Source organism: Gadus macrocephalus, chromosome 12, assembly GCF_031168955.1.
Source record: "Gadus macrocephalus chromosome 12, ASM3116895v1".
Classification (NCBI taxonomy): Eukaryota; Metazoa; Chordata; class Actinopteri; order Gadiformes; family Gadidae; genus Gadus; species Gadus macrocephalus.
Window position 1 is genome coordinate 6,663,400 of NC_082393.1, and position 27,667 is coordinate 6,691,066.

The following is a 27,667-nucleotide window of genomic DNA, read 5'->3' on the forward strand; positions in this document are numbered from 1 at the left end:
TAATTTTTATGTTTTTATAAAAAAGTACAAATTTGTCAAGTAGTAAAATTATCAGACATTATATTCGGAACATTTCAACCTTTCTTGCTATTGGTCCATTATTCAATCTTCCTTTGCTCTGTCACCCTCTCTCTACCTCTTTCTCATTCTCTGTCCATCTTTCTCTATCTCTCTCCATCTCTCTCCCCCACACAAGCATACACACTACTGCACACTGTATGCAACTGCACTACACAGATACTGACTGAGACTGAGACACTTCATATATATATATAACTGTACCTACATATTTCTATATATATACTGTACATATATGTTTTTATACTCTTTTATCCCCCTATACTATATATATATTTCTTTAGCATTGTTATGGAGAGTTTGGGATACACAAATGACATTGCCAGCTATGACTGCTTTGCCTGTTGTGCATTTGACAAACGAAAGAACTTGAACTTCTCTCTCTAAGCCAGCGGTGAGTCAGCAGTCAGCTGAAACTGTGATTCTCCTACCCGGGGGTTAGGATGAGGACGAGCGTGACTGCTCCTTGTTTAGATCCGCTGGTCTCACAGACGGTCACATGCTGTGCTGATCACTAGCAGGAGCTATACTAGTTTACTCCATGCTTGCTGTTTAAAAATACCCTTGGAACATTGATGCCTTGGTGAGGGAGGTCAATGTTCACGTTTCTGTTCATTGAATGTATCATCGTCTTGGTTCTTTGCTCCCTAATGGCATGTATCTGTACATGCTGTATGATCCTCTGGAGGAAACAGCCCGCCAATGAGTTAATTGTAAATATCTAATCTGTCAAGGTGAGTTTGTCTTCTTAATCCGTAAACCTGTCTGACCTGCTACAGGGTTGATGATAGAAATTGGGTTTCAACTGTCAACAGATGATTCAGGGTTTGTTATTGGCTTGAAGGCCTACTGCAGATATGTGTCCCTCCGATACACTAAAATTACAAGCATCCAAATCACAATACAATTAAACTCCCTATTAGACTATTCTTTCTGCAGCATCAAATTAGGCCTACTTATAATAAACCAGAGCTTAAATATTGTACCTAGGTCCATTTGTAGCAGCGATCTCTGCCACATGCCAAATAGGTGGCTTAACTAGGCTCTTCCAACACCAGGGCACAGGTTGTAGATGTTGAAACCGGTTTATTGCAGAGTTTGGAGTAACGTGATACACAGAGCAGGTGTCCACGCCTCCATGTCAGAGATCTCGTGAGTGTGTTTGGTTTAACCTGTGTGCACACAGCTCCCCCAGCAAGAGTCTAATCAGTCTGAATCGGGCCGGGCGAGGCTGCTTAAACAAGCCATCAACCACACACACATGTTTCTCTATCCATCTATCTATACTTTTATCTATCTATCTAAGTATATAATACTGAGGTGCTATCAACACTGATGCGACATTGTCCTGAAGGGGGCGCTGGAGGCATCAAAAGATACCTTCAGCTATTAGGTAGACAAATCCAAAACGACTTCCTAATGCTTGAGCTGAGTCTTATGGCTTCAACCTGAGCCGCTTCAGCTTCGTTTATGGGGAAGTTGACTGGTGATGATCGGATAAATGAGACCCTTCAGACTTCATATAGAAAATTATGTTTGTTATATCTACTTGCAGACAAACATGCATATACAGACATTTACTTTTGAGCATCTTGTTGACTGGTCGGCAGGTGGTGCAATGATGATCAAGGAAAACATCTGGAGATTTAGCAGAAAGAGAGAGGCAAATTGCCATAGACAGACTTTTGGAATACAGCCAAATATTACCATCTGCTAAAGTGTCTCCCTGTAATGATCCTTATATTTAACACATTTTTGCTTTTGAATCAACATGGATGCATGGGGTTATCTTTTAACTGCAGGAGTGGAGGCAGTGTGTGGGGTGAGTTTAGAACGCATTCATTTTCCAACATCTCATTGAGACAAAGTCATCAGTTTACAGTTGGGATGTCTGCAGGTGGACTACAGACGTGGGGATGGAACCCAGGACCTGCCTAGCCATCACCTTACCCTACCTCAGCTCCCACCCTGATTATCTGCATGTGTCCTCATGAGGTCTGAGAAGTGAGCTTAAAGACCTTTATATCCCGAGGGCCACAAGGTGTGTTCCATTTTCGTGTGTCGAACAGTCAGTAACCAGTCGAAACCGGTTAGTCACAATTATTTACATCCAGTCCTAAAAGGGCCAACACCTATCCTTTAGAAGTGGTTCTCAAGTGGTTGTTTTACATTCTCCAGATTTATTACTGTTCCCTCTTTTTGTGACTTCTGGGTCTATAGCAATACATCCCTACTTAATATTTGTATATAAATGTATACATATTGCAAACAGCTTATTTTAGCTTCAAACTTGTTTCCTACCTTTCCTAATACTTTGAATCTCACCTATTTTTTTAAAAAGCACATGCTTTAGCAATGGGTAGTTTATGAAATGTTGTGTTTTCCATGAGTCTGTCTGTCGAAGGAACCCACATGAGCAGAGCATGTAGACCTTCGGTGCATTACAGTGGTCTACCAGAGACTTAAATCTGTTCCTAGGCCCATCTCTTACACAACTATGGTTGCTCAGAGATAGTGTGTGGTGCACGATATAGCATGACAGACACTCTTGTTGACAGTATTTAATCCATTTAAAGCCCAATAAACTGGAATCACAACAACCAATGTGAGAAAAACACCCTCCTACCGTTGTTTTTTAATTCTATTTTAGTTTCATAATTTCAGTGTGTCTCAGGCTTATTTCCATGTTTGTTTACGACATAGAGCATGTCGGGCATTGTTACTTTATTAGTAGCCTCGATTCTCAGTCTCTCTTGGGACAATGGTTGGCTGTGCTTGGCTTGCTCACAAGATAGCCTGGAGGAAGAACCAACAAACTGGGCCAATCACAAGCATGGCCTCCTGTGATTTGGTGGATGAGTCTCGAGAGAAGACAAAGGGTTGGACAGGCAATGGCTCAATTGCTGGCTGCAGCCATGAATCTTTCTGGGAACATGGCTGCCCGAAGGAAGCTGGGCATACTGTGGCTCATTGCTGAACACAAAGAATGTATGCAGCAGCAATTTATGCTTCTTTTGGAAACATACGAAGAAGAGAGGATAACACTGGCTAGCTAATATCATCTGTAAAATCAAAGCTTTGTTCTGCATATTGCTATCATCAAGAGCAAATGTAAATGATACATATTGCATAATAATTATCTTATCAAATTCTCATTAACGATGGAGGCTGCCATGTTTGATCTTGTTTCTGACATAACATCGTGATGAGTCAGAGCTCTAAAAGGACACCTGAATTTCCAACCTATATCATTCATGCAACCATAATGTTTTAACAAGTTGGAGCATGTTGTTCTTGAGTTCCGAGTTGTCTTGAACACACGTACATTGGGTTAGTATGAGGGTACGAGCATTAGGATAGCATAAGGCTAGCTGCATTGGGCTAGCAGGAGGCTAGCTGCATTGGGTTAGCAGGAGGCTAGTTTCTTTTTGCCGTTGGGCTAGCATGAGCATAGGTGCATTGGCCTATCATGAGGCTAGGTGTGTTGGGCTAGAATGAGGCTAGTTACATTCGGCTAGCACTATGGGTCTGTCTGGCAAACGTCCACATGCACCAGTGAGATGCATAATTTTAGCACATTAAACTGTAAACCTCAGCACAATATAAGCCTGGTTTGACTGGAGTTTGTTTGTGTACACCCATGGGTGTGGTCCAGCTGTGAGACCGCACCCTGAGCACGTAGTTCTCGTCTCAGTTCTCATAGTTTGCATGTACTTGTCTGGCCATTTGCTATATAGAGCCGAATGCAAGAGAACCATGAGATGAATGGTTGCGAAAAAAAAAAAAATATTCCCTGTTAGCTTTATAGGCTATGACCAGTATAATTGAATCCAAACCAAGTATTGATGGTAGTTCTTCATATTACAGATGGGTTCAGTATGAATCTTACGGGATAAAGTGTAGTCCTACATCTCATTCTGAGGCCTGGCTTCTCTTTTGGTTTGGATTTCGAAACAGATGTTTTCCATGACAAAAACCAACATTACTTCACATTCCATTGTGATCCAGTGTGATTTGATGGTGTCTTCTGCAGGGAGATGAATCCAATCGTGAGGTATCTGGGTGTCGAAGTGCTTGTGGATCTTTGCCGGCTGGACATTATTTTACTGTTTTATGGGTGTTGTCCTCCTTACCTGTTTGTACAGGTATGAGAACTGAAGGAGAGTCTCCTAGTGTGTGTTTAATTGTATGTGTAATTGTATGTGTGTGTGTGTGTGTGTGTGTGTGTGTGTGTGTGTGTTTGTGTGTGCGAGTGTGTGTGTGTGTGTGTGTGTGTGTGTGTGTGTGTGTGTGTGTGTGTGTGTGTGTGTGTGTGTGTGTGTGTGTGTGTGTGTGTGTGTGTGTGTGTGTGTGTGTGTGTGTGCGTGTGTGGGTGTCTGTATGTTAATGTGGTTGTGTGTGGGTGTGTTGTTGCTGTCCAAATGCAAGATGCTGAACCCTCGGTACCCCAAGGTCGCAACGAGCGATGAGTTTCCCACAAAATTCAAACTATCATTTTGATCTCCATTTCTCAAAAGTTAAAAAGGAATTCCTGTTTTTACATAGGAGGAATTGATTCCCAAGATGTTTGTGTCCTCCGCTGCTGATCGCAGGGCCCTCCAGAGGGGGGTGAAGACAGAGCGCTTCATCGGCTGTAAGCTCCCCTCCATGCAAGGTAGCTTCCACAAACGCTGCATCATAAAAGCACGGGAAAGCATGAAGGACTACAGCCACCCAGGCTATGCACTATTCACACTGCTGTCTTCCGGTAGACGCTACCGAAGCAAACAGTTTCTACCCTCAGGACATCAGGCTTCTTAACCAGCAACAGACACTGACAACCCTACAACATTGATACCTGAACATTTCAGTATGCTCATGTCACTTTTGGCACCCCTACCCTTTATATTTATAATACTTGCAAGTGCTTTTTTTGGTTATTGTTGTGTATATTATGCATCCGATGCTACTTTTTTTATTATATTGTGTATACTATGCTTCTTTTGCTTTGCCTATGTATGACTCTTTCAGTCGCTTAACTGACTGAGTTGTTGTCTCTTGCCTTGGCCTAAGAATTTCATTGCCCTGTTGTACGGTGCGTTGGACAAATAAACACTTTGACTATAGCTTGACTTTGAAATGACGATGCTCACAAGAGCGTGGCCATATCAAGTTTGGGCCAGCACCAAGCACTGGCACAGTGTTTTGGCTTGCTCCAAGCTGTTATGCAACCCCTTATGTTTGGACTTGCCGTGGAATGTACCGAGTGGCTTTAGTTCTGCAGACAATGAGTCAGAATGTGCTGATGCAGCCGCTTGAAGACAAAATCCACATGCATTCTTGTAAGTGCACGTGATTTATGTTTGTATTATATTTCTTTGAGGGCCTATATATATATAGGTTTGCCTCTGGAACAGTGAAGACAGCAGGAAGGAGGGTTGAGGAGATGTGAGAGGATGACATGTAGCCTAAGACCACAGGTTGGAGCAATACGCCCTTTTCTGTGGTTACAAAAAGGCGTGTTACCTCCATGGTTAGCGAAATAGCATTTGGAACCAAGACACCAATAACATATTTTCTTTAATACTAAAGACCTAAACATTAACCAGTACTGTGCATCACCCAAGTTATGATTAATAATATATTGTGTTATCCTTTTATTTTACTACAAACTTCTACTTTTGTAAGGTATTCTGTAAATATAACGCAATAAAATGAGTTATACAAAGCATCGTACAATGAGAGTGGCATAAAACTCCTAAACCTGGCACTGTTAATGCCTTGCTCTACAATGATGGCTAGATTGTCTGCCGACTTGATCCACTCCTTTCTTTCTATTATGACCACAGTGCGCAATAGAAAGGACATGCTTATGTGCAACAGTTCCGTAACATTGAGTGTGTAATGTGCTAATATTCTTGTTAAACTTTAATGGTAGGCTAATTAAAACGATGTTTTCAAACTCGAAATGTAGGTCTACATTTTATTCTTTATTTTAAAACGAAACGGTGCTCAGTATTTACATGGTTTGGAAGGCGTGGTCGGCGGAGCGACATACAATACAGCCCACTAGGTAGACGGCTTATATAAAGCTGCGCTCGCTGCACGCAACTATTGCGTCGATCTTGGATATTATCAACGGTCCTCCAATCAAACATCTATCAACTGTCTGTAGCCTACTCACCGGGTAAATAAGGATAATTCAGATTTATCATGAGAATGAAAATGACAACCAGTTATATGGGTGAAAACGTTTGCATTTTTGCTGCTGTGTTTTTTTGCTGCTCTGAAAACGGTTATCAAACTAAAATCAAATAGTGAACAGTGTGAAGATTTCTTTTTTCTATTGCCCCTATCCCTATGATTGCAAAGAAAAAATGGCAAATTAGATTCGTTTTTTCTTTATATTACTTAATCCAGGCATAAACATATTTTGCGTTTCTAGACATTGTTTACACCATAAGAGATAGGTTGTTTTTATATTTAAAAACCAATTATATAAAAAAGTACATATGTATATATATTGAGCGAGTTTTTCGCGGTTGAAACCCCAGAGCCGAACAACGATGGCGCACAAGGAGTTCCAGATCGCGGGGAAGAAGCCCGGGCTGCAGGTGTGGCGTCTGGAGAAGATGGACCTGAAGCCCGTCCCTTCCGAGGCCTACGGGTACTTCTTTACCGGGGACTCCTACATCCTGCTGTACACCACGAAGGCGCCATCCTACTACATCCACATGTGGCTCGGTAACAGATATGCTTTCAACTTACAAATATGAAATATGATATGTAACACAGTAAGAATTATATAACATGTATCACATAATATATATTAAAACATATATCTGATGCATTTTTTAATGCGCCTGTTATTATTAATATTATAATAGTGAATATAATTATTACTAGGCTATTACTATTATTATCATTAACATCAGGCTTTTTAAAATTGTCTAGATTTAAAATGTATTTGCCAAAGATGCTGGAGGGAAGATTTAAGCGCTATAATTTGAATTTAATTTGTTTGGAATCTAAGAGCCATATCCGCTAATAATGAACGAAATGCCCTTAGAAAATATCTGTTCTGGTTGACTGTGCATCTGCATCTGTATGAAACACTATGTTTTAGACCGCTCCTGGCTAATTCCTGACCAATCAGGGCCTCTCTTCTTTTCTCATTTGTTCGGGGATTCCATCAATCATATGAGTGCATTCAGCGTTTTCATGGCTCCACCTTAAATATCCCATATCATGATTTTTTAGGGTTCATAATTGCATTTGAGAGGTACTACAAGAATAGGGTTACATGCCTGTATGTGAAAAATGACCCCTTATTATTCTCACATTGTTCATATCTGTAAAACCAATTTCAGAGTCTTTCAAAAACGGTTTGATTTGTATCATGTTGCGTTAAGGCCCCCCACCCAAGTAGCCCAGTCTGTTGTGATGGGTCGAACGCTTTGCACATGTGTCGGCAAATTCACCCCCCCGAGAAGATGCAAACATTGTCGGTAGCCGGGAGGGACTTCTGCACATCATCACCGCCCACTGCGGTGCTGGTTGTTTATTTTCTAAACGTTTCCCTCACATTTTACAGCAGCTTTAACAAAAAATAAATGTACCGACAGGGAGTGAGAGTTCAGCGGATGAGCAAGGAGCGGCCGCCATCTTCGCCACGCAGATGGACGAGTTCCTTGGCGGGGGCCCGCAGCAGTTCCGCGAGGTCCAGGGCTACGAGTCGAACCGCTTTATGGGGTACTTCAAGAATGGCGTACAGTACAAGGTACCGTTATATTCGGATCATCGTCTTAAATATTTTGTTGATCCCCGGGGCGAAACTGGGTCACATTGCAGTTGCTCCCATTCTAGAATATAGATATATAAGCACAGAAAATAGAATGCACATTATTGAAAGGACTAAACCTTCTTCAATTCAAATGGCAGGTGAGCAGCCATGAATTGTTAATCCCAGTTTATAACAGGATTATTGACTGATAATTCTCTAATAATCTCCATTATACACCGCTATTCATTTCAAAGATATCTGTGGTGGTTTATTAGGGCATGAACTAGCGAGGGCTGATTAATTATGGTAAAAGTTTTATTATATTAAAATACTTATGTCTGTGTGTGGTCTGATCACATTCAATAATTTTCCATTCAGAATGTAACTGGTAACCCATCATTTTCTAACTGTAAATATTATACAACCTGCCTGGAATGACCTGTATCTATTTATCTCAATAAAATATATATTTCTTTCCTTTTGTCTTTTTTTTTCTTAAATCTCAGAAACAATAGCATCTATACAGTGATAATCAGTAGCCCTATGCGTGACCAATTATTTGTATAGGTTTATAATGTCCTGAAGAGGCCCTCAAAGCATGCTCAAGGGCACTTTGGATCCAATAACTGTCTGTCTATCCAGGGACGCTGGAAACGTTTCGATGACGGGGGGGGGGGGGGGGGGGGGGGGGGGGGTGTATCGTGAACCTACAGACTTCAGTGAGAGTTTCATTTTTTTTATACTGCCTGTGTGTGATGTTATGCAGTTGATGTTTGAGTTATGTCAATAAAATGACAATAGTATAATAATAGTCTGATATATTTATGTATTTATGTATTTATTTCCACGGGGGTTTTTGCATTTCACATTCAGCCTCTCGCCACCAGGGGGGGCTGCAGCCCCCCCAGCCCCCCCACTTCCAGCGTCCATGTGTCTATCTCACTCTCCTCGTTATGTTGGTGTTATGGTGTGTCTGGTGTACTCAGGCCTCTCTGGTCTTCCTCCTCAGAAAGGCGGCGCGGCCTCTGGCTTCAAGCACGTAAAGACCAACGATGTAACTGCAAAGCGCTTGCTGCACCTCAAGGGACGACGCATCATCAGGGCGACCGAGGTCGAGATGTCCTGGGACAGCTTCAACAACAACGACTGCTTCATCATTGACCTGGGAAAGGTGATGCAAGACCTCAGCCCGCTAGTGCGCTAACCATGCTATGAAGACCTACCCGTTGGTATGGTCCACTGTGTAGCCTGCCATTTGGTACGGTCCACTGCGTAGCCTACCAGTTGGTACGGTACACTGTGTAGCATACCAGTTGGTATAGTCCACTGCTTAGCCTACCAGTTGGTACGGTCCACTGAGTAGCCTACCAGTTGGTACGGTCCACTGAGTAGCCTACCAGTTGGTACGGTCCACTGTGTAGCCTACCAGTTGGTACATTCCACTGTTTAGCCTACAAGTTGGTACGGTCCACTGTGTAGCCTACCTGTTGGTACAGTCCAATGGCATGCTGGTAGGTGGATCCATCACACATCTGGGAAAATACTCCCACTTGTGATGTCACTAACGGGTCGTTTTTGAAAATGGTTTGTAATGGCTAAACGACTCAATGGACGCCCGTCAAACATATCTGAAATGTATAGCCTTTAGGCCTCACACATTTTCGTGAACATCATCCATTCCAAAATGCAGGATATCTATCAGTGGTGTGGATCCAAGTGCAACCGCTACGAGCGTCTAAAGTCCACCACCGTGGCCATCGGGATCCGCGACAACGAACGCAGCGGTCGCTCTGACCTGCACATGGTCGACGAGGGCGACGAGTCGGACGAGATCATCCAAGTGAGTCGTGTGTGTGTGTGTGTGTGTGTGTGTGTGTGTGTGTGTGTGTGTGTGTGTGTGTGTGTGTGTGTGTGTGTGTGTGTGTGTGTGTGTGTGTGTGTGGGGGGGGAGTGTGTGGAGTGTGATTTTGAATGGTGGTGTGGCAACGTCAAGACAGGAAGAGTGAGGATTCGGGCGAGTATTAGGGCCTCAGCTCGGGCATTTGAAATAAAGTATTGAAACTGAGATGCTTTTTCTTCATGGCTGTGTTTTATGTTTATTTCTAGGTTCTCGGACCCAAGCCCGACATCCCAGATGGAAGCAAAGACGATGAAGCAGATCGAGCCAGTAAAAGAACGGCTACGCTCTACATGGTGGTTATTCATTTTTATTTAACATCCTTTATATGTCATATGGGGTAGGAGAGGGTACTGTCTGTATTCACTATATTACCCCTACCTGCTCCTTAAAGGGGACCTATTGTGCTTTTTCGACTTTTATGACCTATAAACGTTGTTATAATGATTGATAGTCATGTTTAACCATACTAAAGTGTCAAATAATGACGTACATGCATTTCGACGTATTCCCAGCTGACAGTCTGGGGTGGCTGTGCAGAGCGCTAAACACTCGGGACAGCGTTTGGCATTCACTTTTTCACATTTCCGGGAAATCATCTACGTAGAGGCACTCCTGCCCCGCCCCCATATGCCTGGTCAAATCTGCCCGCGTGCGCGCTTCAAGGAAGGTAACCAATCACAACGGAGTTGGGTTGGCAGCAGGGGGGCGAGGGGGCGGAGAAGGACGAAACCGAGCGTTGACAGAGAATCCTGAAAGCGCCCAGATGAGAGGAAGAGTTTCCCGAAAATCGACATTGTTTGTTGTGTATGGTTAAACATGACTATCAATCATTATAACAAAGTTTTTAGGTCATAAAAGTCGAAAAAGCATAATAGGTCCCCTTTAAGGAGCTGTATATACAGTCCAACCCAAATCTGCTCCTGAATTACCTGTCTGTACAGTCTAACCACTACCTGCACACTAATGACTGCTCTCTGTATTCCCATTTGTTTTTGTGGCCTAGATCTCGGATGCGACAGGAAGCATGAAGGCAACTTTGGTGTCCGAGGCTTCGCCCTTCAAACAGGCCGACCTCCTGCTCACTGAGTGTTACCTCCTTGACAACCAGGCCGACAAGAAGCTGTTTGTCTGGAAAGGTAAGATACTTGAATCATGGAACAGTAATTACTCAGGCAGAGGGCTGCAACACTGCCTGTCCATGTGCTGGGTTGGTCGGGCAATTATGCATTTATCATCAAAAGGTTTGCCATCAACCTACTGTGCTACATGAATAATAAGATACACAAAGACACTTGAGACACTTACAATTTAAAAAACATGGTGGTTGGTAGAATATATAACTAAATAGATATATGTATATTTATATATATACATATACATATCAATATGACACCCACATGTATCTATTTAACATGCATGTCTCCCGTGACGTGCCCCTAAACCGCAGGACCTAGCGCAAACGCTGCCGAACGCAACGCAGCCATGAATGCTGCCCAACAATACATCAAACAGAAGAACTACCCCATGCACACCCAGGTAACACCCAAGTGCTCATTTAGTAATTATCCGAGTTGCTCTGATATTGAGTAAATATTGGGGTAACGTCAGAGAATAGAGGCCCTGAGTGTTCTCAGCCTTAGCTGTAAGCCGATACCTTAACAACCTCATTTAAACGAACGAGTTAAAACACGACACCCATGAACCAAGCTTCATCGTCCACGACCTCCATGTGCAGGTTCAGATCCTGCCAGGAGGGGGGGAGAGCACCTTGTTCAAGCAGTTCTTTTGCGACTGGAAGGCCAAGTACGACACCACCGGCCCAGGGGAGGCCTACACCATAGGCTCCATCGCCGTGGTGGAACAGATTCCCTTCGACGCCACCGCCCTGCACAACAATCAAGCCATGGCCGCCCAACACAACATGGTGGACGACGGATCCGGAGAGGTCAAGGTGGGACCAATGGAACGTTCACACGCATCGTTATGGCGACCAACCGTGGTAGCTTTTAGTACTGTGTATATTGGGGTGCAGCTAGGTGGCCTTTGCAGGGGGTATTTCCTGCCTGTGCACTCTCCCAGATCTACCGGATCCTTAAATAAACCTAGCAAAGACCTCTAACTTATTACAATTTGAAATACATTTTATGTAACCCCATACCTAAACATCATGACTTGAATTGAAATAAGGTCATTTCTAACCTTCGGTGTCATCTGAAAAAAATTACCACCGGAAAGAATTTTGCTGTAAGATGTGAATATATAGATTTAAAATGGGATCATTAATGCAGATCAGTTAATTATTAAGTATAACAATGTTGTGTTGCGTTCTCCTAATGAATTGTGGTGGATGTTTGCAGATCTGGCGTGTGGAAGAGGGTGAGAAGGTAGCTGTAGAGCAGTCCAGCTATGGGCAGTTCTTTGGAGGGGACTGTTACCTGATCCTGTACAGCTACAGCCTAGGAGGCCGGAGGCAGCACATCATCTACATCTGGTAATTGTCCACACGGTGGCGCCATTATGGACCAAAAGTTAATCTGCATCATGTTATGCTTTTTCGCATCTTTTACCCGGGCTTTAAAGCTAAACTAAGTAGCTCTTAAATTCTATTAGCACTCACTACTGTGATTTTGCGACGGTAATTGATTGTCAACTTTCACCATTTGGACGGCAAATTTATCTTTAAACCGCTGATTTGTCTTCCGAGAATTTTTCCAAGAAATGGATAGTGATGACATTTTGCTGGTGGCTAAATCTAAAAGCTAGCTGATTTGATATGTAAGATAGATGTAGGTTAGTCAAATGTATAGTTTAGCTCTGTGCAGGTTAACTTAAAATAATAAATTCATTGGTATCTTTGTTATTCTCAGGCAAGGTCTTAAATGCAGTCAAGGTGAACTGACCGCTTCGGCCTTCCTTACCGTCACACTTGATGATGAGATGGGAGGAACCCCTGTTCAGGTGAGAAGATTTAAAGGTTAATTTTACACCAGAAGGCACTTGTAACTTGCTGCCATCTGCAGTTCACAAACGGGAATAACATGGTGATCTTTGTTGTACATTCACAAAATGGAGCCACAAAAGAGGCAGAATTTCAGCGTAAAACAGGATGTGCATTTTGGACTTAATGTAGAAGGAATCCCCCGTTAAAAAATAAAACAGAGAAAGAAGAATTAGTGCAATCTGCAAATTTGAGGAGAAGAAAAGTGGTGAAGGTACCCAAAGAAACACATGGGCTGAATAGGAGCAAGTGGAGTCACACTCGCTCAAGCCAGGGCAGATAGAATACTACCGCGGAGTCTGTGAAACCGTTTGAAGCGTGAAGTAGGAGACCCCTCGTTGTAGGAGTAGGAGACCCCTCGTTGTAGGAGTATGAGACCCCTCGTTGTAGTAGGAGACCCCTCGTTGTGACCAAATGTGCCCCCTGTTTAACAACTTCATTGATTTTAGTAAAAGATAACAAAAAAACAAAAAATATTTAGGGGTTTACCTACCCTTTAATATTTATACCACATTGCATTCAACGCTATTCGAGACACCTAAAGAGCTTTTAATGGACGAGTGTGTGGGCGATGTATGTCACATCTCATCCACCGTTTATATATAGTATTCATGGAGGGAAAACCTGAGGAAAAACCTTTGTTCCTTTTGTGTCGGTAGGTCCGTGTGACTCAGGGCCAGGAGCCGGCCCACCTCGTCAGCCTGTTCAAGGAGAAGCCCATGATGCTGTTCCTCGGCGGGACGTCCCGTAAAGGAGGCCAAAGCCAGCCGGGAAGCACGCGACTGTTCCACATCCGCCGCAGCACCACCGGGGCTACGCGCGCCGTGGAGGTAGGATACTCACGCCTCCTGTACCGTTTCATAATGTAGCTGTTGTGCTCATGTGCTAACCGTGATCATACCGTCTCAAGTTGTATTTTGACTATCATTCACCCAAAATAATTATGTAGTTTGGGAAAAGGCATTGCTGGCCATTTAAAAAATGGCTCCATACCCTTTTAAGCTAACTCTTTTGTTAAAATTGTGTTCTCATATTTTTCATGTTTATTAACCAGGGGAGTGAACAACAAACGGCCATATATTTACAACACATCATTGTCCCTTTTCGAAGACTCCATTTTTATTCTCCAAACTCCCATGCCTCTCTTGTTTGGTCTCCTGTGTGAACGCAGGTGGAGCCATCTGCTGCCTTCCTGAACACAAACGACGTGTTTGTGCTCAAGTCCGAGGGGAGCGCGTTCATGTGGCGGGGCCTGGGGTCCACCGAGGAGGAGGAGGCTGCGGCCAAGTACGTTGCCGACTACCTTGGTGGAAGCCTCAAAGAGGTCAAGGAGGGCGGAGAACCAGGTAGGCCCAAAAGGGTGGCCGCATAATGTGTAATGGTTGGGTTTTTTGGATCCCCGTCCAAACGGTTCTAGGTTCAATCCCTTATGTACGTTAACAATAAAGTTCTCTAAAGTGTAATGTACTTACAGTAAGTAGGGTGCTGAGTAAAAGTACTTTAAACTATGATGTTTCCTCCTGACTGTAGCTGCTTTCTGGTCGGCTCTGGGTGGGAAGAAGGAGTACCAGACTTCCAAGAGTCTGCAGAACATGGTGAAACCTCCCAGACTGTTTGGATGCTCCAACAAGACAGGCAGGCTCATTGTGAGTAATAGATAATACACTTTATTTACATAGCACCTTCTTTTACATAAAATATAATCACATATTTAATGATGTAATTTGAAAATCGATGTCAACTGTTTTTGCACATTCATTAATTAACACAAAGAAATTATGCAATCTACTTCCTGACAATATATAATCCATATTTATACTCTAGGCTGAAGAAGTACCTGGGGAACTAACACAGATGGATTTGGCACCGGATGATATCATGCTTCTGGACACCTGGGACCAGGTCAATCTTCTATTGTTGTCAACACTGTCACTAACCAACTGTCTAATATAATAGAGCACCCTTTATTTTCCTGTGAGGGAAAGTCTGACTCCTCTATTGTTTTCTCTGTATTCCTTAATCCATAATTATCCAGATCTTCCTCTGGATTGGCAAGGATGCCAACGATGTTGAGAAGAAGGGAGCGCCCAAGATCGGTGAGAATAGTACTGGAAATGATAGAAAGCTAGCTATTGGCTCCCTATGGAGCCAATAACATGATCCATACATGTAAGCATGACATTCTACACATGTTATCGTTACATCCACACTAATGGTAGTGCTCTGATGCCACACCGCAAAGCAGCGGCGACTTGGGTCGGAAACGGCGGTTGCAGTTTTCTTCTACCCCTTAAAACTTTCTTCCAATCTGGGTTACGGCCCTAATGTAATGCCGTCTGCCCCATGTTCGCATGACATCCACCCATGTTAGCATGACATCCCCAGACGTTAGCATGATAAAGAGGAATGTTAACATGCTGCTTCCTGTCCACACAGCCACAGACTATGTGTCCTCCGACCCCTCCGGTCGTGGCCCAATCCCCGTCACCACCATCAAGCAGGGTTCCGAACCCCCAACGTTCACCGGATGGTTTCAGGCCTGGGACCCGAAGATGGGGGACAATGTCATGGCCAATTTCACTTAAACCAACCCCCTCGTCTCTTGGCTGTTTGCCGTAGAATCCACCTAATAAAGTACCTCACTTCTTAAAGGTCCCATATTATACCTCCAGTGGAAGTGTGATTAGCCATAGACCTCTGAAGAATAAGTCCCGCCTCCGAGGCTTTTGGTTCCATGTTTAAATGTCTAGGGAAAATAACGTGTGGGGTTTGAATGATCGTACGTGACAAAGTTCATGCTCAAGTTTTGAACTGCACACATTTCCCATCTAGATTCCATTTGGGTTTTGGATTATCTGGGCCGTTAAAGTAGTTAACTATTATTAATGCTAACCGGGAGCTAGTTCTGATCTGCGCAAACTTCATACGTCATACTTGTTAGGGAGGCGGGAGTTGCTCGCGATCATTCACAACCTAACGTGATTTTAATTTCACGCTTGAATGGACGAGCAGCGTTGGTGCCACCTCCTCCGTAGGCGGGCTCTGGTGCCATTTCGGTGAAGACAAACTATGAAACATTGCCGTTTTTATGAACCTTGACTGGGAGAGTCGTGACGTCCTAAGTCGGCGCAGATCCGCGTTAGCATAATGCTTCTTCATCATAGTTAACTACTTTAACGGCACCGACAATCCAAAACCCAAGTGGAATCTAGATGGAAAAAGTGTGTAGTTCAAAACCTCAACAGCTTTTACTTCTTCGCCACCTACAGATTTTGTCACGTACGATCATTCAAAACCCCCACGTTATTTTCCATCGACATTTAAAAATGGAACCAAAAGCCTCGAAGGCGGGACTTATTCTTCAGAGGTCTATTACAAACCGTTTTGAAAATCTGCCTCTAGTGACATCACAAGTGGACGTGTCCACTTAGATGTGTGCTGGATTGATCAGTCTACCAGCCTTTCCAGTGGACTGTAGCAAACGTTGCTCATCTATCTGTCACACATCTAAGTGGTATAATATGGGACCTTTAAGTTACTCTTAGATGGGAGGGAACTATATTTAGTAGATGGGAGAAATACATGCAAACTTATGGTCAGTTTTCTATTGTTTTTTTTATCTTCTTTTCTTATCAGATAATTATTGAGTAGAACTATATCTAATAAAAAACAATCCTATATGAGAACATAATAATATCAATAAATTGTGTAATCATTTGTGCATTGTAAACATTTAATATTGGTCCTAAATGTTGTGAAATCCACAGTCTGCCAGAACTGAATTGTAAAGATAAACCTAATCTAGGTGTGGCGTGTAGCATTGACATTCTCTACATACCCCCTTAAATATTTTTAATAAAGTACTCTTCTTGAAAACCTGCGTTATATATTTCTTAATGGGCTCAGAGTTATTATTGTAAGCAATTGATTAAACCTATGACTAGATAACGCCATCATCATTGCAATGCCAAGCCCCTTTTGACAGTAATCATTCCATATGCACCAGGGGGTTCTGCTGAGATGGATGACATCTAGGCTGCATCAAGGTTTGCTGTGGAATCTTTCTGTGAGAGCTTAGCAATACAAGCAGCACTCAGGTTTAACCTTCAGTTAGAGATATAAGCACCCATTGGTGCTTGTAACGCCACGACACTAGGGTATAATCCAAGAGAAAACACAGCTGCTTGTAAAGTAAACACTGAAATGATCTGGTGCGTTTACTGTGTTGTGATACACAGTAATTGGAGCCATGGGAGTTTCTGCCAAGTTCTGCCAAGAATACATTTCCCCACTGCAGGTCTGAACATGCTAATAAACAGCAACATCCATAACCCTAACCCATCAATCCATTTAACTGTCTGTCCATCTATCCAATCCATCCACCCATAATTGTATCCACCCACCCATCCATCAACCCACCCACTCACCAATTCATCAATCTTCCCACCCATCCATTCACCCCTCCCTCCACCCACCACTGCAGGTGTTGGCTGGAGGGAGTGTGATCAAGCCAGGTCTGGTGCTTAGAGTTTGAGTGGAAGGTGTATGATGTGGGACTGAATGTGGACCTCAGCAAGGCTGACGAAGTGACTGCTGGCATGTTCACCAACGTCTACTGCCGTAGACATTGCAGAGTTAGTGTGTGGTTCATACTATTTTACATACAGGATAGTGTAGAGGCAGGGCTGTCAAACTGGCCACCTTCGTGGTGGTTCAATCTGGCCCTTGGGGCAATATTGTAAATTAAGAAAAAATAAAATAAAAATCAAAAGAATGTTTTTAAAAGTAAAAAACAAGATACAAAAATGTGTGTATCATATTGATAAAATATGAATTGTACCAAATAATGGAATCCCTATATAAGCCAGAAGATGGTTAAAAAACTGCAACCTGCTTACTTCAACTAACTGCAAGATGTCCCTGAGAAAAGAGAAGAAAAGTTGATACAGAACAGATTTCTTTCAAGATGTTTGGAAGAATAAATATTAATTTGCATAAGTCAATAGTGCTCAGACCTGGCTATTGTGCAAACAAGTTGAGGTTAATCATTTTAGTATTATTTTCCACAATAAGGATTCCCCCAGGGAAAGTTACGACAAGAAGACAGATCAACGTCTATAAAACACTTCGATCAGTATTTTATAGCTCAAGCCCCAATTAAGTAGCATTTGTTCTATTATGGCCTAAAAGCTCAAAGAAACTTGACATCCCTGGGCTAAAGTGTTTTACTTCCAGATACTGGGTTTGATCTCCAATGTTCAGGGCCTAATTCCTAACACAACCTGCTCCATAATGACTTATATCTAAAAGTACTGCCTAACCCCTGATCCTAATACCTGTATATTAACTCACTAGAAGAAAAAGTGTCTGCAATATAACTCAAGTACAATCCTTCTTGAGCATTTTTTGTCTAAATTTTTACTCTCTCAAGCAAACCCTGAAAATCATCACAAGGAAGGACCTTCTGTTCCGACACTAGATCAACAAACTGGTCGTTTAAATGTAAGTTTTATTTTGTGTTGTTATGTGTAAAGTATAGACCCTTTCATGCTCTTAGTTCTCTGTGTATTATTTTGTTTTAGGTGCCCAAAAGTTAAGCATAATTCTCTAATGATGAAACGAAGAAAGACAGGAAATACAATGATAATACAGACCATCAATCCAGCGATTTAAATCAATAATCTGCATTCAGACAGACAATGAGGAGGGTGAGCAGGGTGAAGGACACTGATGTCAATAGACTCAATTAGCTAATAAGGAAGGCAGGTTCTGTCCTGGGAGTGGAACTGGGGTCTTTGGTGGAGGAAGATGCTGAGGAATCTACTCAGTATTATGAACACGCCTCTCATCCCCTGACCACTACCCTGGAGCTTTATCAGATAACCAGAACGTGGATGGCCTTTTCTAGCAGTGGCCATCAAACTGTTTAACTCCTCCACCTTCTGCAGGAGGGAAAGCTGAGAATATTAATACAATTATGTGCAATTTTACTTTCAATGTCGAGCGCAATATAACTTTTCTATTTCTAACCATTTCTAACTACTATTTAAGGGTAACTTTAACTTTTTTTACTCAATGAACCCTACCTTTATGGCTATCCTGGCTCTGGGGTTAGCATTTACTTGTTATACACTTCATATGTATAATTATATATTTTTTATTTTGAGGTTGTAATTCGTTCTGAGCATTAAAGAATTACTCTGGTATTAATAAAGTATTATCTTATTAATCCAGCCCTTAAGTACATTGCATAGACCTATGTTTTACAGGCTTTTAACCTTATAAATGTGCCAACTTGTTTGTTACAATATTTTACCAACCTTTTGTCATTACCGTTTTCACCATGAATTTGGAAAGCTATACCACCTGTTTGGCTTCATAGAATAGACATTCAGATTCTGCTCGCCAACAGCAGATGGCAGCACTCCGCAACTCGCAGGCATAGTGAATAGAATACGTGCCACACGGTACAGCGAGACACGGAGTTCCGGCTGAGTGACGCTGTATCCGGATAATTAAGCAAATGTTGCACAGAATGGAGTTATATTTTAAATGAATTACTTGTAACTCCGGCGCTTATGTTGTTAGCTTATTCCCTCAGCTATAACAACCACCACCCCTTTCCTCGTGGTCTCCGTACTAATCCACCGACACCATGCCAGCGGTCCTACATTGTTAGGAGTCGAGCCATGTTCCCAGACAGCCTTCCTCGGTGTTGTGACTCGTTGCTTTCCACGGGAACCAAAGCTACAAGCTAGCATGCTAACTAGCCTGCTATCCTAGCCATTCTCTTCCTTTTATTTACCTATACCTTTTGTTTGTGTCGACATGTTGCATGGACCCTCTGTGGCATTCCATGCGGCAGGCATTTAAACGGACCAGCGGAGCGAGTGGCAAAACATTCGCGGCTTCCGACCGTTTAACGCTTGCCGAAATAGCAGCTGTTTTGCTAGCCAGGGAACGAGATTTGGGTTTGAGTCAATTGGCTTAAAGGGACCTCCCGCTGTCTTTAAGGATATCGTTTGATTCAAGGATAAGTGGTCGTGAACAGCAGACGTCTGCCACCATGGCGTCCTCCTCCGGCAACGACGACGACCTGACCATCCCCCGCGCGGCGATCAACAAAATGATCAAGGAGACTCTTCCGAACGTGCGCGTGGCCAACGACGCCAGGGAGCTGGTGGTGAACTGCTGCACAGAATTCATCCATCTGGTCTCCTCTGAGGCTAACGAGATATGCAACAAGTCTGAGAAGAAAACCATATCTCCCGAGCACGTGATCAACGGTCAGTTCACTTTCCAACTGTTGTGCACTGACTGCGTGGGGTTTAGTTGTGTTCAAGGGGACGTTTATTTTTCAGTCAGGTTCACAAAAGCATACGGAAACAAAAGTAAGAATACAAGGAAGGAACAATAAACTGTTCAATAATGAACAACCCCACTCACCCACTCCACGCCCTGAATGTGTACAAGAGACGCACCTTCAGTCAGAGACTGATTGCACCAATATGCAAAACTGAGAGATGCAGGAAGTCTTGTATACCAGCTGCTATAAGGTTTTACAATACACAAAAATAGCTGAACCTTTTTAGTATTTATTTATTGTATTTTAACTTGTTAAGTATGGAAGCTATCTGAGGAAATGTGTGGTGTTATGTCTGTCTTGAAGCTGCAATGGCACTGTAATGTCCTGTAAAGGATCTATCTATCCGCATCCACTATAGAATCTTGAGGATGTGCTGGCTCTCGGTGAATGTGCTAATGTAGCGTTATGGTTTTGATCCCTGGGTCATGTGTGTGTTTTGTTGCAGCTCTGGAGAGCCTGGGCTTTGGGTCGTACATCACCGAGGTGAAGGACGTCCTTCAGGAGTGTAAATCCGTAGCCCTGAAGAGACGAAAGGCCAGCTCCCGACTAGAGAACCTGGGCATTCCGGAGGAAGAGCTGCTCAGGCAGCAACAGGAGCTGTTTGCCAAGGTGAGAACTAGAGCACGCCATTTAACTGGTGGATCGCCAGATTAAACCGCTCAAGGTGAGAAATATAGCACGCCATTTCACTGGTGTAACTCCAGATTGAACTTCTGTAATTGAGAACTATAGCATGCCATTTAACTGGTGAAACTCCAGATTAAACCGCTTCAGAAGTCTTTTATCCTCTTGCGCTCTGGTCTTCTGACATGGTTTGTTGTTATTAAAGAATGACAACCAACCATGTAGTCGAAGAAAACACAAACAAAAGAAAAACAAAATGAAATGTTAGGCGCAAAAATGTCAGCAAAGCAGTGAGAGCTGGAAGCTGCTGCTGCTCCAGAACAGTTTTTAAATAACTCTTGATACAGCGCCACCTGCAGGTGGAATTATCAAATGCTCAGTGTCCCTATCTGTACAACTTTTCTGAATTTGGTTACTATGGAATATTTCTTTAAACAAATACGGCAGTTAATATGTAGTATGGTGATTTACTAAGGACACACGGTGGAGCTATTGATGGAGAACTTGTTCACAAAGTTTCATTTAATTTAACTGAACAGATTGCATTTTTCATGCTTTAATCTTACTGTAGAGCCTGTTGTGGATGGTGTTGTTTGAAATGTAACGCACTTGTGTAATGTGGCTGTATGTACAACATTCCCAAACATTTGAAGTGGCCCTCCAGTAGTGTAATGACGGTAGTATAAGAGCCAGCTTGCCCACTAATTAGGCCATGCTGGCAATAATTGTATCTCCCTTCTCGTTTTACAGCATAGGAATATCAAGAGGGGGCATAGCAGGCTGTTTAGACCCCCCCCCATCTCATTTACTTGGGGGGGGGGGGGGGGGGGGGGGGGCAGAACCGTAAAGCAAAGCATTTGTATTTTTTTACCCTTAATGCCATTCATTTGCATTTTTACTTTCCTATTGTTTGTGAACCGTAGGCTCCACAGTTTTGTTTAGGCTTAAAGCACAAGTGTATACCGGCTGTCAGCTGGGATTCAAACACTATTTAAACAAAATGGGTTTTGTGCAGAGGGTTCTGGGTAGGAGGGGGGCCGTGTTACAAACCTCCGAAACTGTGCGACACTATTTATATAAATTAGGGAAGCCTAAATCTGGCGGAAGCAATTATCAATATCAACATTTCATAAAAAATCGTTTAAGCCAAATCATTACCTCGATGGCCTCTATGCTGTGTCAACGTTCATCAGTCGGTAATGAAAGCAGGGTTCTGATTGGCTGCGTGTGTTCCCTGTCTCCAGGCGCGCCAGCAGCAGGCAGAGCTGGCCCAGCAGGAGTGGCTGCAGATGCAGCAGGCCGCAGAGCAGGCCCACATGGCCGCCACCTCGGCCAGTGCTGGCCAGCAAGCCGGCTCCTCCCAGGACGAAGACGACGACGACGATATATGTTTATAATTTTTTTTCCCCCCAAGGGACGGTTGTGGAAGCGGTTACTCTTAACTACGGCCCATTCCCCCTCCCTCTTCTCCCTTTCAATTGGACGCACGGTGTAAACTGCCCAGCGACCTGAGGCGTGTAAATTAAATGAAGCGTGATGTCTGTCGGTTTGGCACGAGAAGGGCACGGCGGCATGGACACTTTGAACCAGCAGGGGGAGTACTAGCTGTGGCAGCGTGTTTTTTTTTTGTTAGTTTCATTTTTGCTTTTTGGAAGCAGTAACCGAACGAACTGCAATGATTGGAAATAAAATGTTTATATAATTCATCTCAATTTTTCTCATTTTTTTTCCCCCCTCCCCTACCCCCTCAAGTGGTTTATCTTGTGTTTTGTGTTGAAGTTATGTTGAGTAATGTGTGGAGCTATAAAGATGAGTTGTGTGAGGACTGAGGGACATCGAGGACACTGGTCCTCCATGGTAGGCCATCTTATCTGTCGTAAAAATGCCTCGCTTCACTTAAGAAAGCCTATATTCAGTGCTTTTACAGAATCTGATCCCACCTCCTTTTTTTTGGAAGTTCTATTTTTTATTGTGAAAATATTTCATTTATCTCCTTATCTTTCACCAATGTATATCTTTTATTTCAAGGAATCTTTGCTGGAAAACATGCTTTTTGGATCGTTGGTAAATAGTACATGTTGGATTTTTAGCAAATTTCAACAGTTAATGATTCATTTTGTTTTCCTATTTTTGACCTCAATATTGCTAGTTAGTTGTACATTTCTACAAGTTGTTCTACTTTTTGACTCATAGAACCAAAGACAGAAGACTTACCACCCTCTTTAATGCTTATGGTTTTTGTTGAGATTCCTGGTGGCTCATTGTAATGTACACTTTGTTATCGGTTAGCCGTTGTAAAAATGCTTTGATATCGGGCTAAATTTGTAACTACTTTGGGAAGTATCGAACACTTGAAATAACTGGTGAATTCTTAGTGTTAAAAAAAGAGTTGGAATACACATTCACTTGCCTACCATGTTGTATTCTTTAAGCAATAAAGAAATGTTTTATAGACAAATCCTTGTGTGATTTATAATACACTTGAATATATTTATATCACAACTTGGTCTGGGCCTCTACCGTTCATTTGCACTACGTTACCATGCAACTGGTCCTGGGGAAAGGATGGCTCTTGAGTTGGAAACCTGACTCAAACAAATAATTTGTTGCTTTTTCGGTTGATTACATTTAATTTATTGTTGATGTATACTTAATCTATCTATATTTAGGAGGGGTCATCCTTAGTTTCATTCTGTATCTTAAAGCTGCTGGTTAACTTGGATGCAAACAACCTAATGTTCCGCTCGCCAAAGGATTGGCTTGGCTTGCGGTTCCGGTCAGACATGAACAACTGCTGGAGATGACAGGTCTACTACATTCAGGATGATCGTGCTTAAATTGTACATCACCTTCAACAGCCTCAACAACATTGTCGAGATTTGGGCCATTTGGCCTTCTGTGTAATTTTTGTGTTTATCACTATTTACCCAAGTCAGAATGACCACGCACATAAACAAGCTTATTACCGGAAGTCTATTACATTTGTGACGTAAGAATGATTTATGACACTGACAAAATTCAAGTTAACAGTCGTTTCTAACCGAAAGGGGGCGACCCTGGACTGCCACCAAGCTCAAGAAATCAGTTCCAAAACCTCCACCCCTGCTGCCAACACTCCATTGCCTCGCATAGTGGGAATGAAAGGTTAATTTACTGCGGTCGCCTTTAAAGGGAAATTATAGTGTTTTTGTAAGGATTTTTATTATTACAATTGTTGCCGCTAAAAAGAACTGGAAATGGCGGGTTAAAATACATTTCAGACAACGTGTCATCATTTCACGTTTAACGTCAAGCCGGTTGAATGAAATTGTACTAATTCACTTCAAAAGGTTCTGCTGGTGTCGAAGCCCAAGGTAAGCGACTGTCCGAATGATCGAATGATTGGTTTGATGCATTAATGAGTAAACCGCGGGGGATATGATTGCACAGGGTAGGCCCTAGGCTACTCAGGAATCTTTTTGTAATCAACAATGCTGTTTTTAACTATTATAAAGGCTACATTATTCAGGCAAGTAGACGTATTGAAATGTGGTCACATTGACGAATAGCCTACTGAAGACTATTGGTAGGTCGGGATGGAAAATTCTATAGGCCAATTTTATTCCCAGGAAAAGTTTGTTCCTACCCCTTGAGTGTGATGTTGTTATGATGTGATGATTATTATGACCAATGGTAGCACCGTTAAGGGCACTGGCGTAGGAGAGATTCACGTTACCATAGAAATAGATGTCTGTTCTCGACAAATAATTGGAACCCAGCTGAATATCACAGCTCCCAGCAACCTCTCAAGCCCAGCCTGAGATGTGTGGAGCTGACAAAGCTCTCCTGACTAATTTCGAAAACATCCCTCTGTATTTCTCTATTCTACCAACATATTCCTGGACAAACACACACGCAGCCTTACACCCACAATCCATTTAGGTTTCACACAGTGGTTGTGAAATATTAATCAGAACTAAAACCTTGTTTATTTAAATGCCAGTCAATTGAAAATAGCAACATAGCACGGACACTGTTGCCCAAGCAACGGTTGGATAGAGCAAGTTTGGGTTGACCCCCACACACCCCTTCCCCGCTCCCAGTTCTTGCTTCTCGTCTCAGATTCCATGGTGGGCACCTCCGGATAATGTCCTCACGTAACTCCCTAGTGAGGTCGGGGTTGTTTGGCTTACAGGTTGCTGGGTTGGATCCCCATGTCTAGTGTCTACCTGTAGGCATCCTAACCTCGCACCTGCTCATCGATGCTCACGTGCCTCTATTCACTGGAAATCAGTTTGGATAACGTTTTTTTGTAGTGATAGAGAGAGAGAGAGAGAGAGAGAGAGAGAGAGAGAGAGAGAGAGAGAGAGAGAGAGAGAGAGAGAGAGAGAGAGAGAGAGAGAGAGAGAGAGAGAGAGAGAGAGAGAGAAGAGAGAGAGAGAGAGAGAGAGAGAGGAGAGAGAGAGAGAGAGAGCACTAACGCCGTAACGAAGCCACGGCAAACATCACGCCACTGAACCAGGACCTAAGGGGTGACCTTAGCAACAGGGACAGAAAGTGACCCATAAAAGGTCTTGGGTTTTGTTATTGCACAATAAAAGAACATGGTTGTAAGCAAACCTCTGTTGCCGGGGTTAACATATATACGTGGAGCTTGATGCAGAGTCCTTCTCAGTGGTTGGCGTCATAATATTATCAACCGCTGATTGGGTGGAAAAATGGAAGGAATTTGATTTCAGAAGTAGTTTTATTATGGTCGCTTGTGATCTTTTTAACTACCCAGGTCTGCATTGTTCGTTGAAACCGACCAGACCTACCACAGTTTAAGATGAATGCAGACAAAGGATAAACTGACGTTTGCTGAAACAGGGATCCAATAGCTTCTGTACGTCTGCCCACCACACAATCACCCTTTATGCATTTGTTGGACCTGTGAGTGTATACAAGCTGGTCTGGTGCTTGTTCCCATGATGCACTTCCCTGCCCCGGGACATGCATGCATGAAAGAAGACCTGCATGCTGTTCCTTGTGACGCTTACTTTAGTTCAGCACATGGACAAACAAAGACTGTTGTTGTCAGGCGTTGAGAACAATCTCCCAGACTTTTCCCTCAGGGAGTTTAAATTTGGCTGAAAAATAAGGGAAAAAAAACATGCAAAAATGTTTTAGGCCCCGAGCCACTGGATTAAAATGGGCAGACATTCAACTGGACCGGTTCAGCAGGAATGTGATGAAGAATGCCCGCCGTCCAGCGCACCGGCTGACTGCTTATGACAGCAAGACCTAGCTCTGCCCTTCCATGGTCATGAAAAGCTCATGTACAGGAACTCTGAAGAGTTCCAGAAGACTAAAAACATTTTTGGTCTTTGACCTCAAACCGATGCAATCAGTGTTTTTTTTCCTGCAGGACCGAAACATCAATTTCTAGAAGAAGCGGGACCCTTATTTAGACACAGTTATTAGATTGAGTTAGAATTTTGATAATGTATAAATTATAAACTGAAGCTTTAATGTAGTGACTGGGTAAACCAGAATGAAGGTAAAATATTTCCTAACAATGCCCCTTAAATTAACTTGTTTGTGTATTATGTAACCGAAAAGACACAAACATGACGAGGTGATCGAGTGACAAGTATTCTACACGTCGGTCTTTGAAGTATTTTTCATCAGACCCGTTAACGTTATTCATAAAAGATTATTTCGTTCCTTTCACAATAGGTAAGCATTCTGTTGCTGCCCCCTGCTGGTGGCAACTGTGATATATTATTTAAATCGGGGACTCCTCTAAATTCTAAATCCTGGCCGCAACTTCCACAGTACATCTTGGATGCTTTCATTGATAATTAGGTGCGAACACTTCATATTTAATTAGCTATTTGCCTATAGGCCTATAAATATAGTTGTATACTCGTGTAAAAGTGCAACAAAAAAAAAAGCACAATTGATTCGTCCACATCATAAACATTTGATGTTTTTTTTATTGATGTTGAAGTATTTGTAATAATTACTCAAAAGCGCATTATCCTTATTTGATCGTACAGTTCTTAACCTGATTGTTCTCAGAATACTGTTGATTGCAATAACCATCTATCATCACATGATGGCAGCATTGTACAGCCTCCCAACCTCACATGTTCAGCTATCTATAATTTACATTGGTTGCATTCTTTCACTTGCGGCATTTAAATCATTGCTATTTACCAAATAGGATGCTTTTGTAATAACAATTTAAGACAATTTGTAAAATGAAGGTAAACAACAATATATTTATAAACTTTGCAATTATAACAAACATTAATACAATTCAAAAAGTAAAGCGCTCATGAGCCCCTGACAAATTATCAAATGCATTGGTCTCGAAGCTCAATAATCATAATCCATTCCATAATAATCGTTTCTATGGCTGTTCTTTGGCGACAACCGATAACCAGCCTTGTTGCGACATTACTAATAGCGACATTGACGTAGAACATCACAATTGATAGAGGTGTGCAATCTGTTAACGACATCCTCACAGAACTTCACAATTGATAGCGGGGTGCAATCTGTCAGCCATACTCCCTGAACAGTCTCCTTCTCTTTGCGTCAAACAAAGCAGCATGTGACATCGCATGGAGTGGGGGGGGGGGGAAGGGGGTGGCAGGTGTTGTATTAACAAAAGCTCTTTATCAAAGCCCGAGTGCAGGTGTGAGGCCAATATCCCGTGCACACTCTGCAGGAATATGGCGCTCACACAGCAGCACTGACTCATTTCTCTCGGTTGCGGCTCTGAGAACATACAAGTTTCCTCATAAAATGTGTGGATGACTGGAAACTGTGTTCACCACACATTGAAATGAAATAATTGACTTTGCAGTGTGCAACAATTCCTTCTTGAGATACCCTTCCCAGAAGCACACACTTACTTTACCTCCACGGGAAACTCTGCACTTCTGCCCATTAGTACTTTAACTCTCCGTG

The 27,667-nt window shown here is 42.6% G+C and overlaps 3 protein-coding genes across 3 annotated transcripts in view; all 3 read left to right on the forward strand.

Moving 5' to 3' along the window:
- The first annotated feature begins 6,092 nt into the window (after positions 1 to 6,092).
- scinla (scinderin like a) lies at positions 6,093 to 16,614 on the forward strand. The gene is made up of 17 exons (XM_060068110.1): positions 6,093 to 6,244; positions 6,612 to 6,801; positions 7,683 to 7,837; positions 8,850 to 9,011; positions 9,531 to 9,680; positions 9,947 to 10,033; positions 10,744 to 10,876; positions 11,188 to 11,276; positions 11,476 to 11,691; positions 12,098 to 12,231; positions 12,608 to 12,698; positions 13,398 to 13,568; positions 13,910 to 14,084; positions 14,269 to 14,384; positions 14,563 to 14,640; positions 14,774 to 14,834; positions 15,175 to 16,614. The coding sequence occupies exons 2-17, from the start codon at positions 6,624 to 6,626 to the stop codon at positions 15,321 to 15,323; spliced, it is 2,145 nt and encodes a 714-aa protein (XP_059924093.1). The 5' UTR covers positions 6,093 to 6,244; positions 6,612 to 6,623; the 3' UTR covers positions 15,324 to 16,614.
- Positions 16,615 to 19,072: 2,458 nt separating this feature from the next.
- Positions 19,073 to 23,186, forward strand: dr1 (down-regulator of transcription 1). Its single transcript, XM_060068113.1, has 3 exons — positions 19,073 to 20,024; positions 20,550 to 20,713; positions 21,973 to 23,186. The coding sequence occupies exons 1-3, from the start codon at positions 19,805 to 19,807 to the stop codon at positions 22,123 to 22,125; spliced, it is 537 nt and encodes a 178-aa protein (XP_059924096.1). The 5' UTR covers positions 19,073 to 19,804; the 3' UTR covers positions 22,126 to 23,186.
- Positions 23,187 to 23,933: 747 nt separating this feature from the next.
- Positions 23,934 to 27,667, forward strand: part of gng12b (guanine nucleotide binding protein (G protein), gamma 12b) — a 16,598-nt gene continuing 12,864 nt past the window's right edge. Inside the window, exon 1 of the mRNA XM_060067159.1 lies at positions 23,934 to 24,081. The gene's annotated coding sequence lies outside the window, so the exon portion shown is untranslated. The remainder of the gene's footprint in view (positions 24,082 to 27,667) is intronic.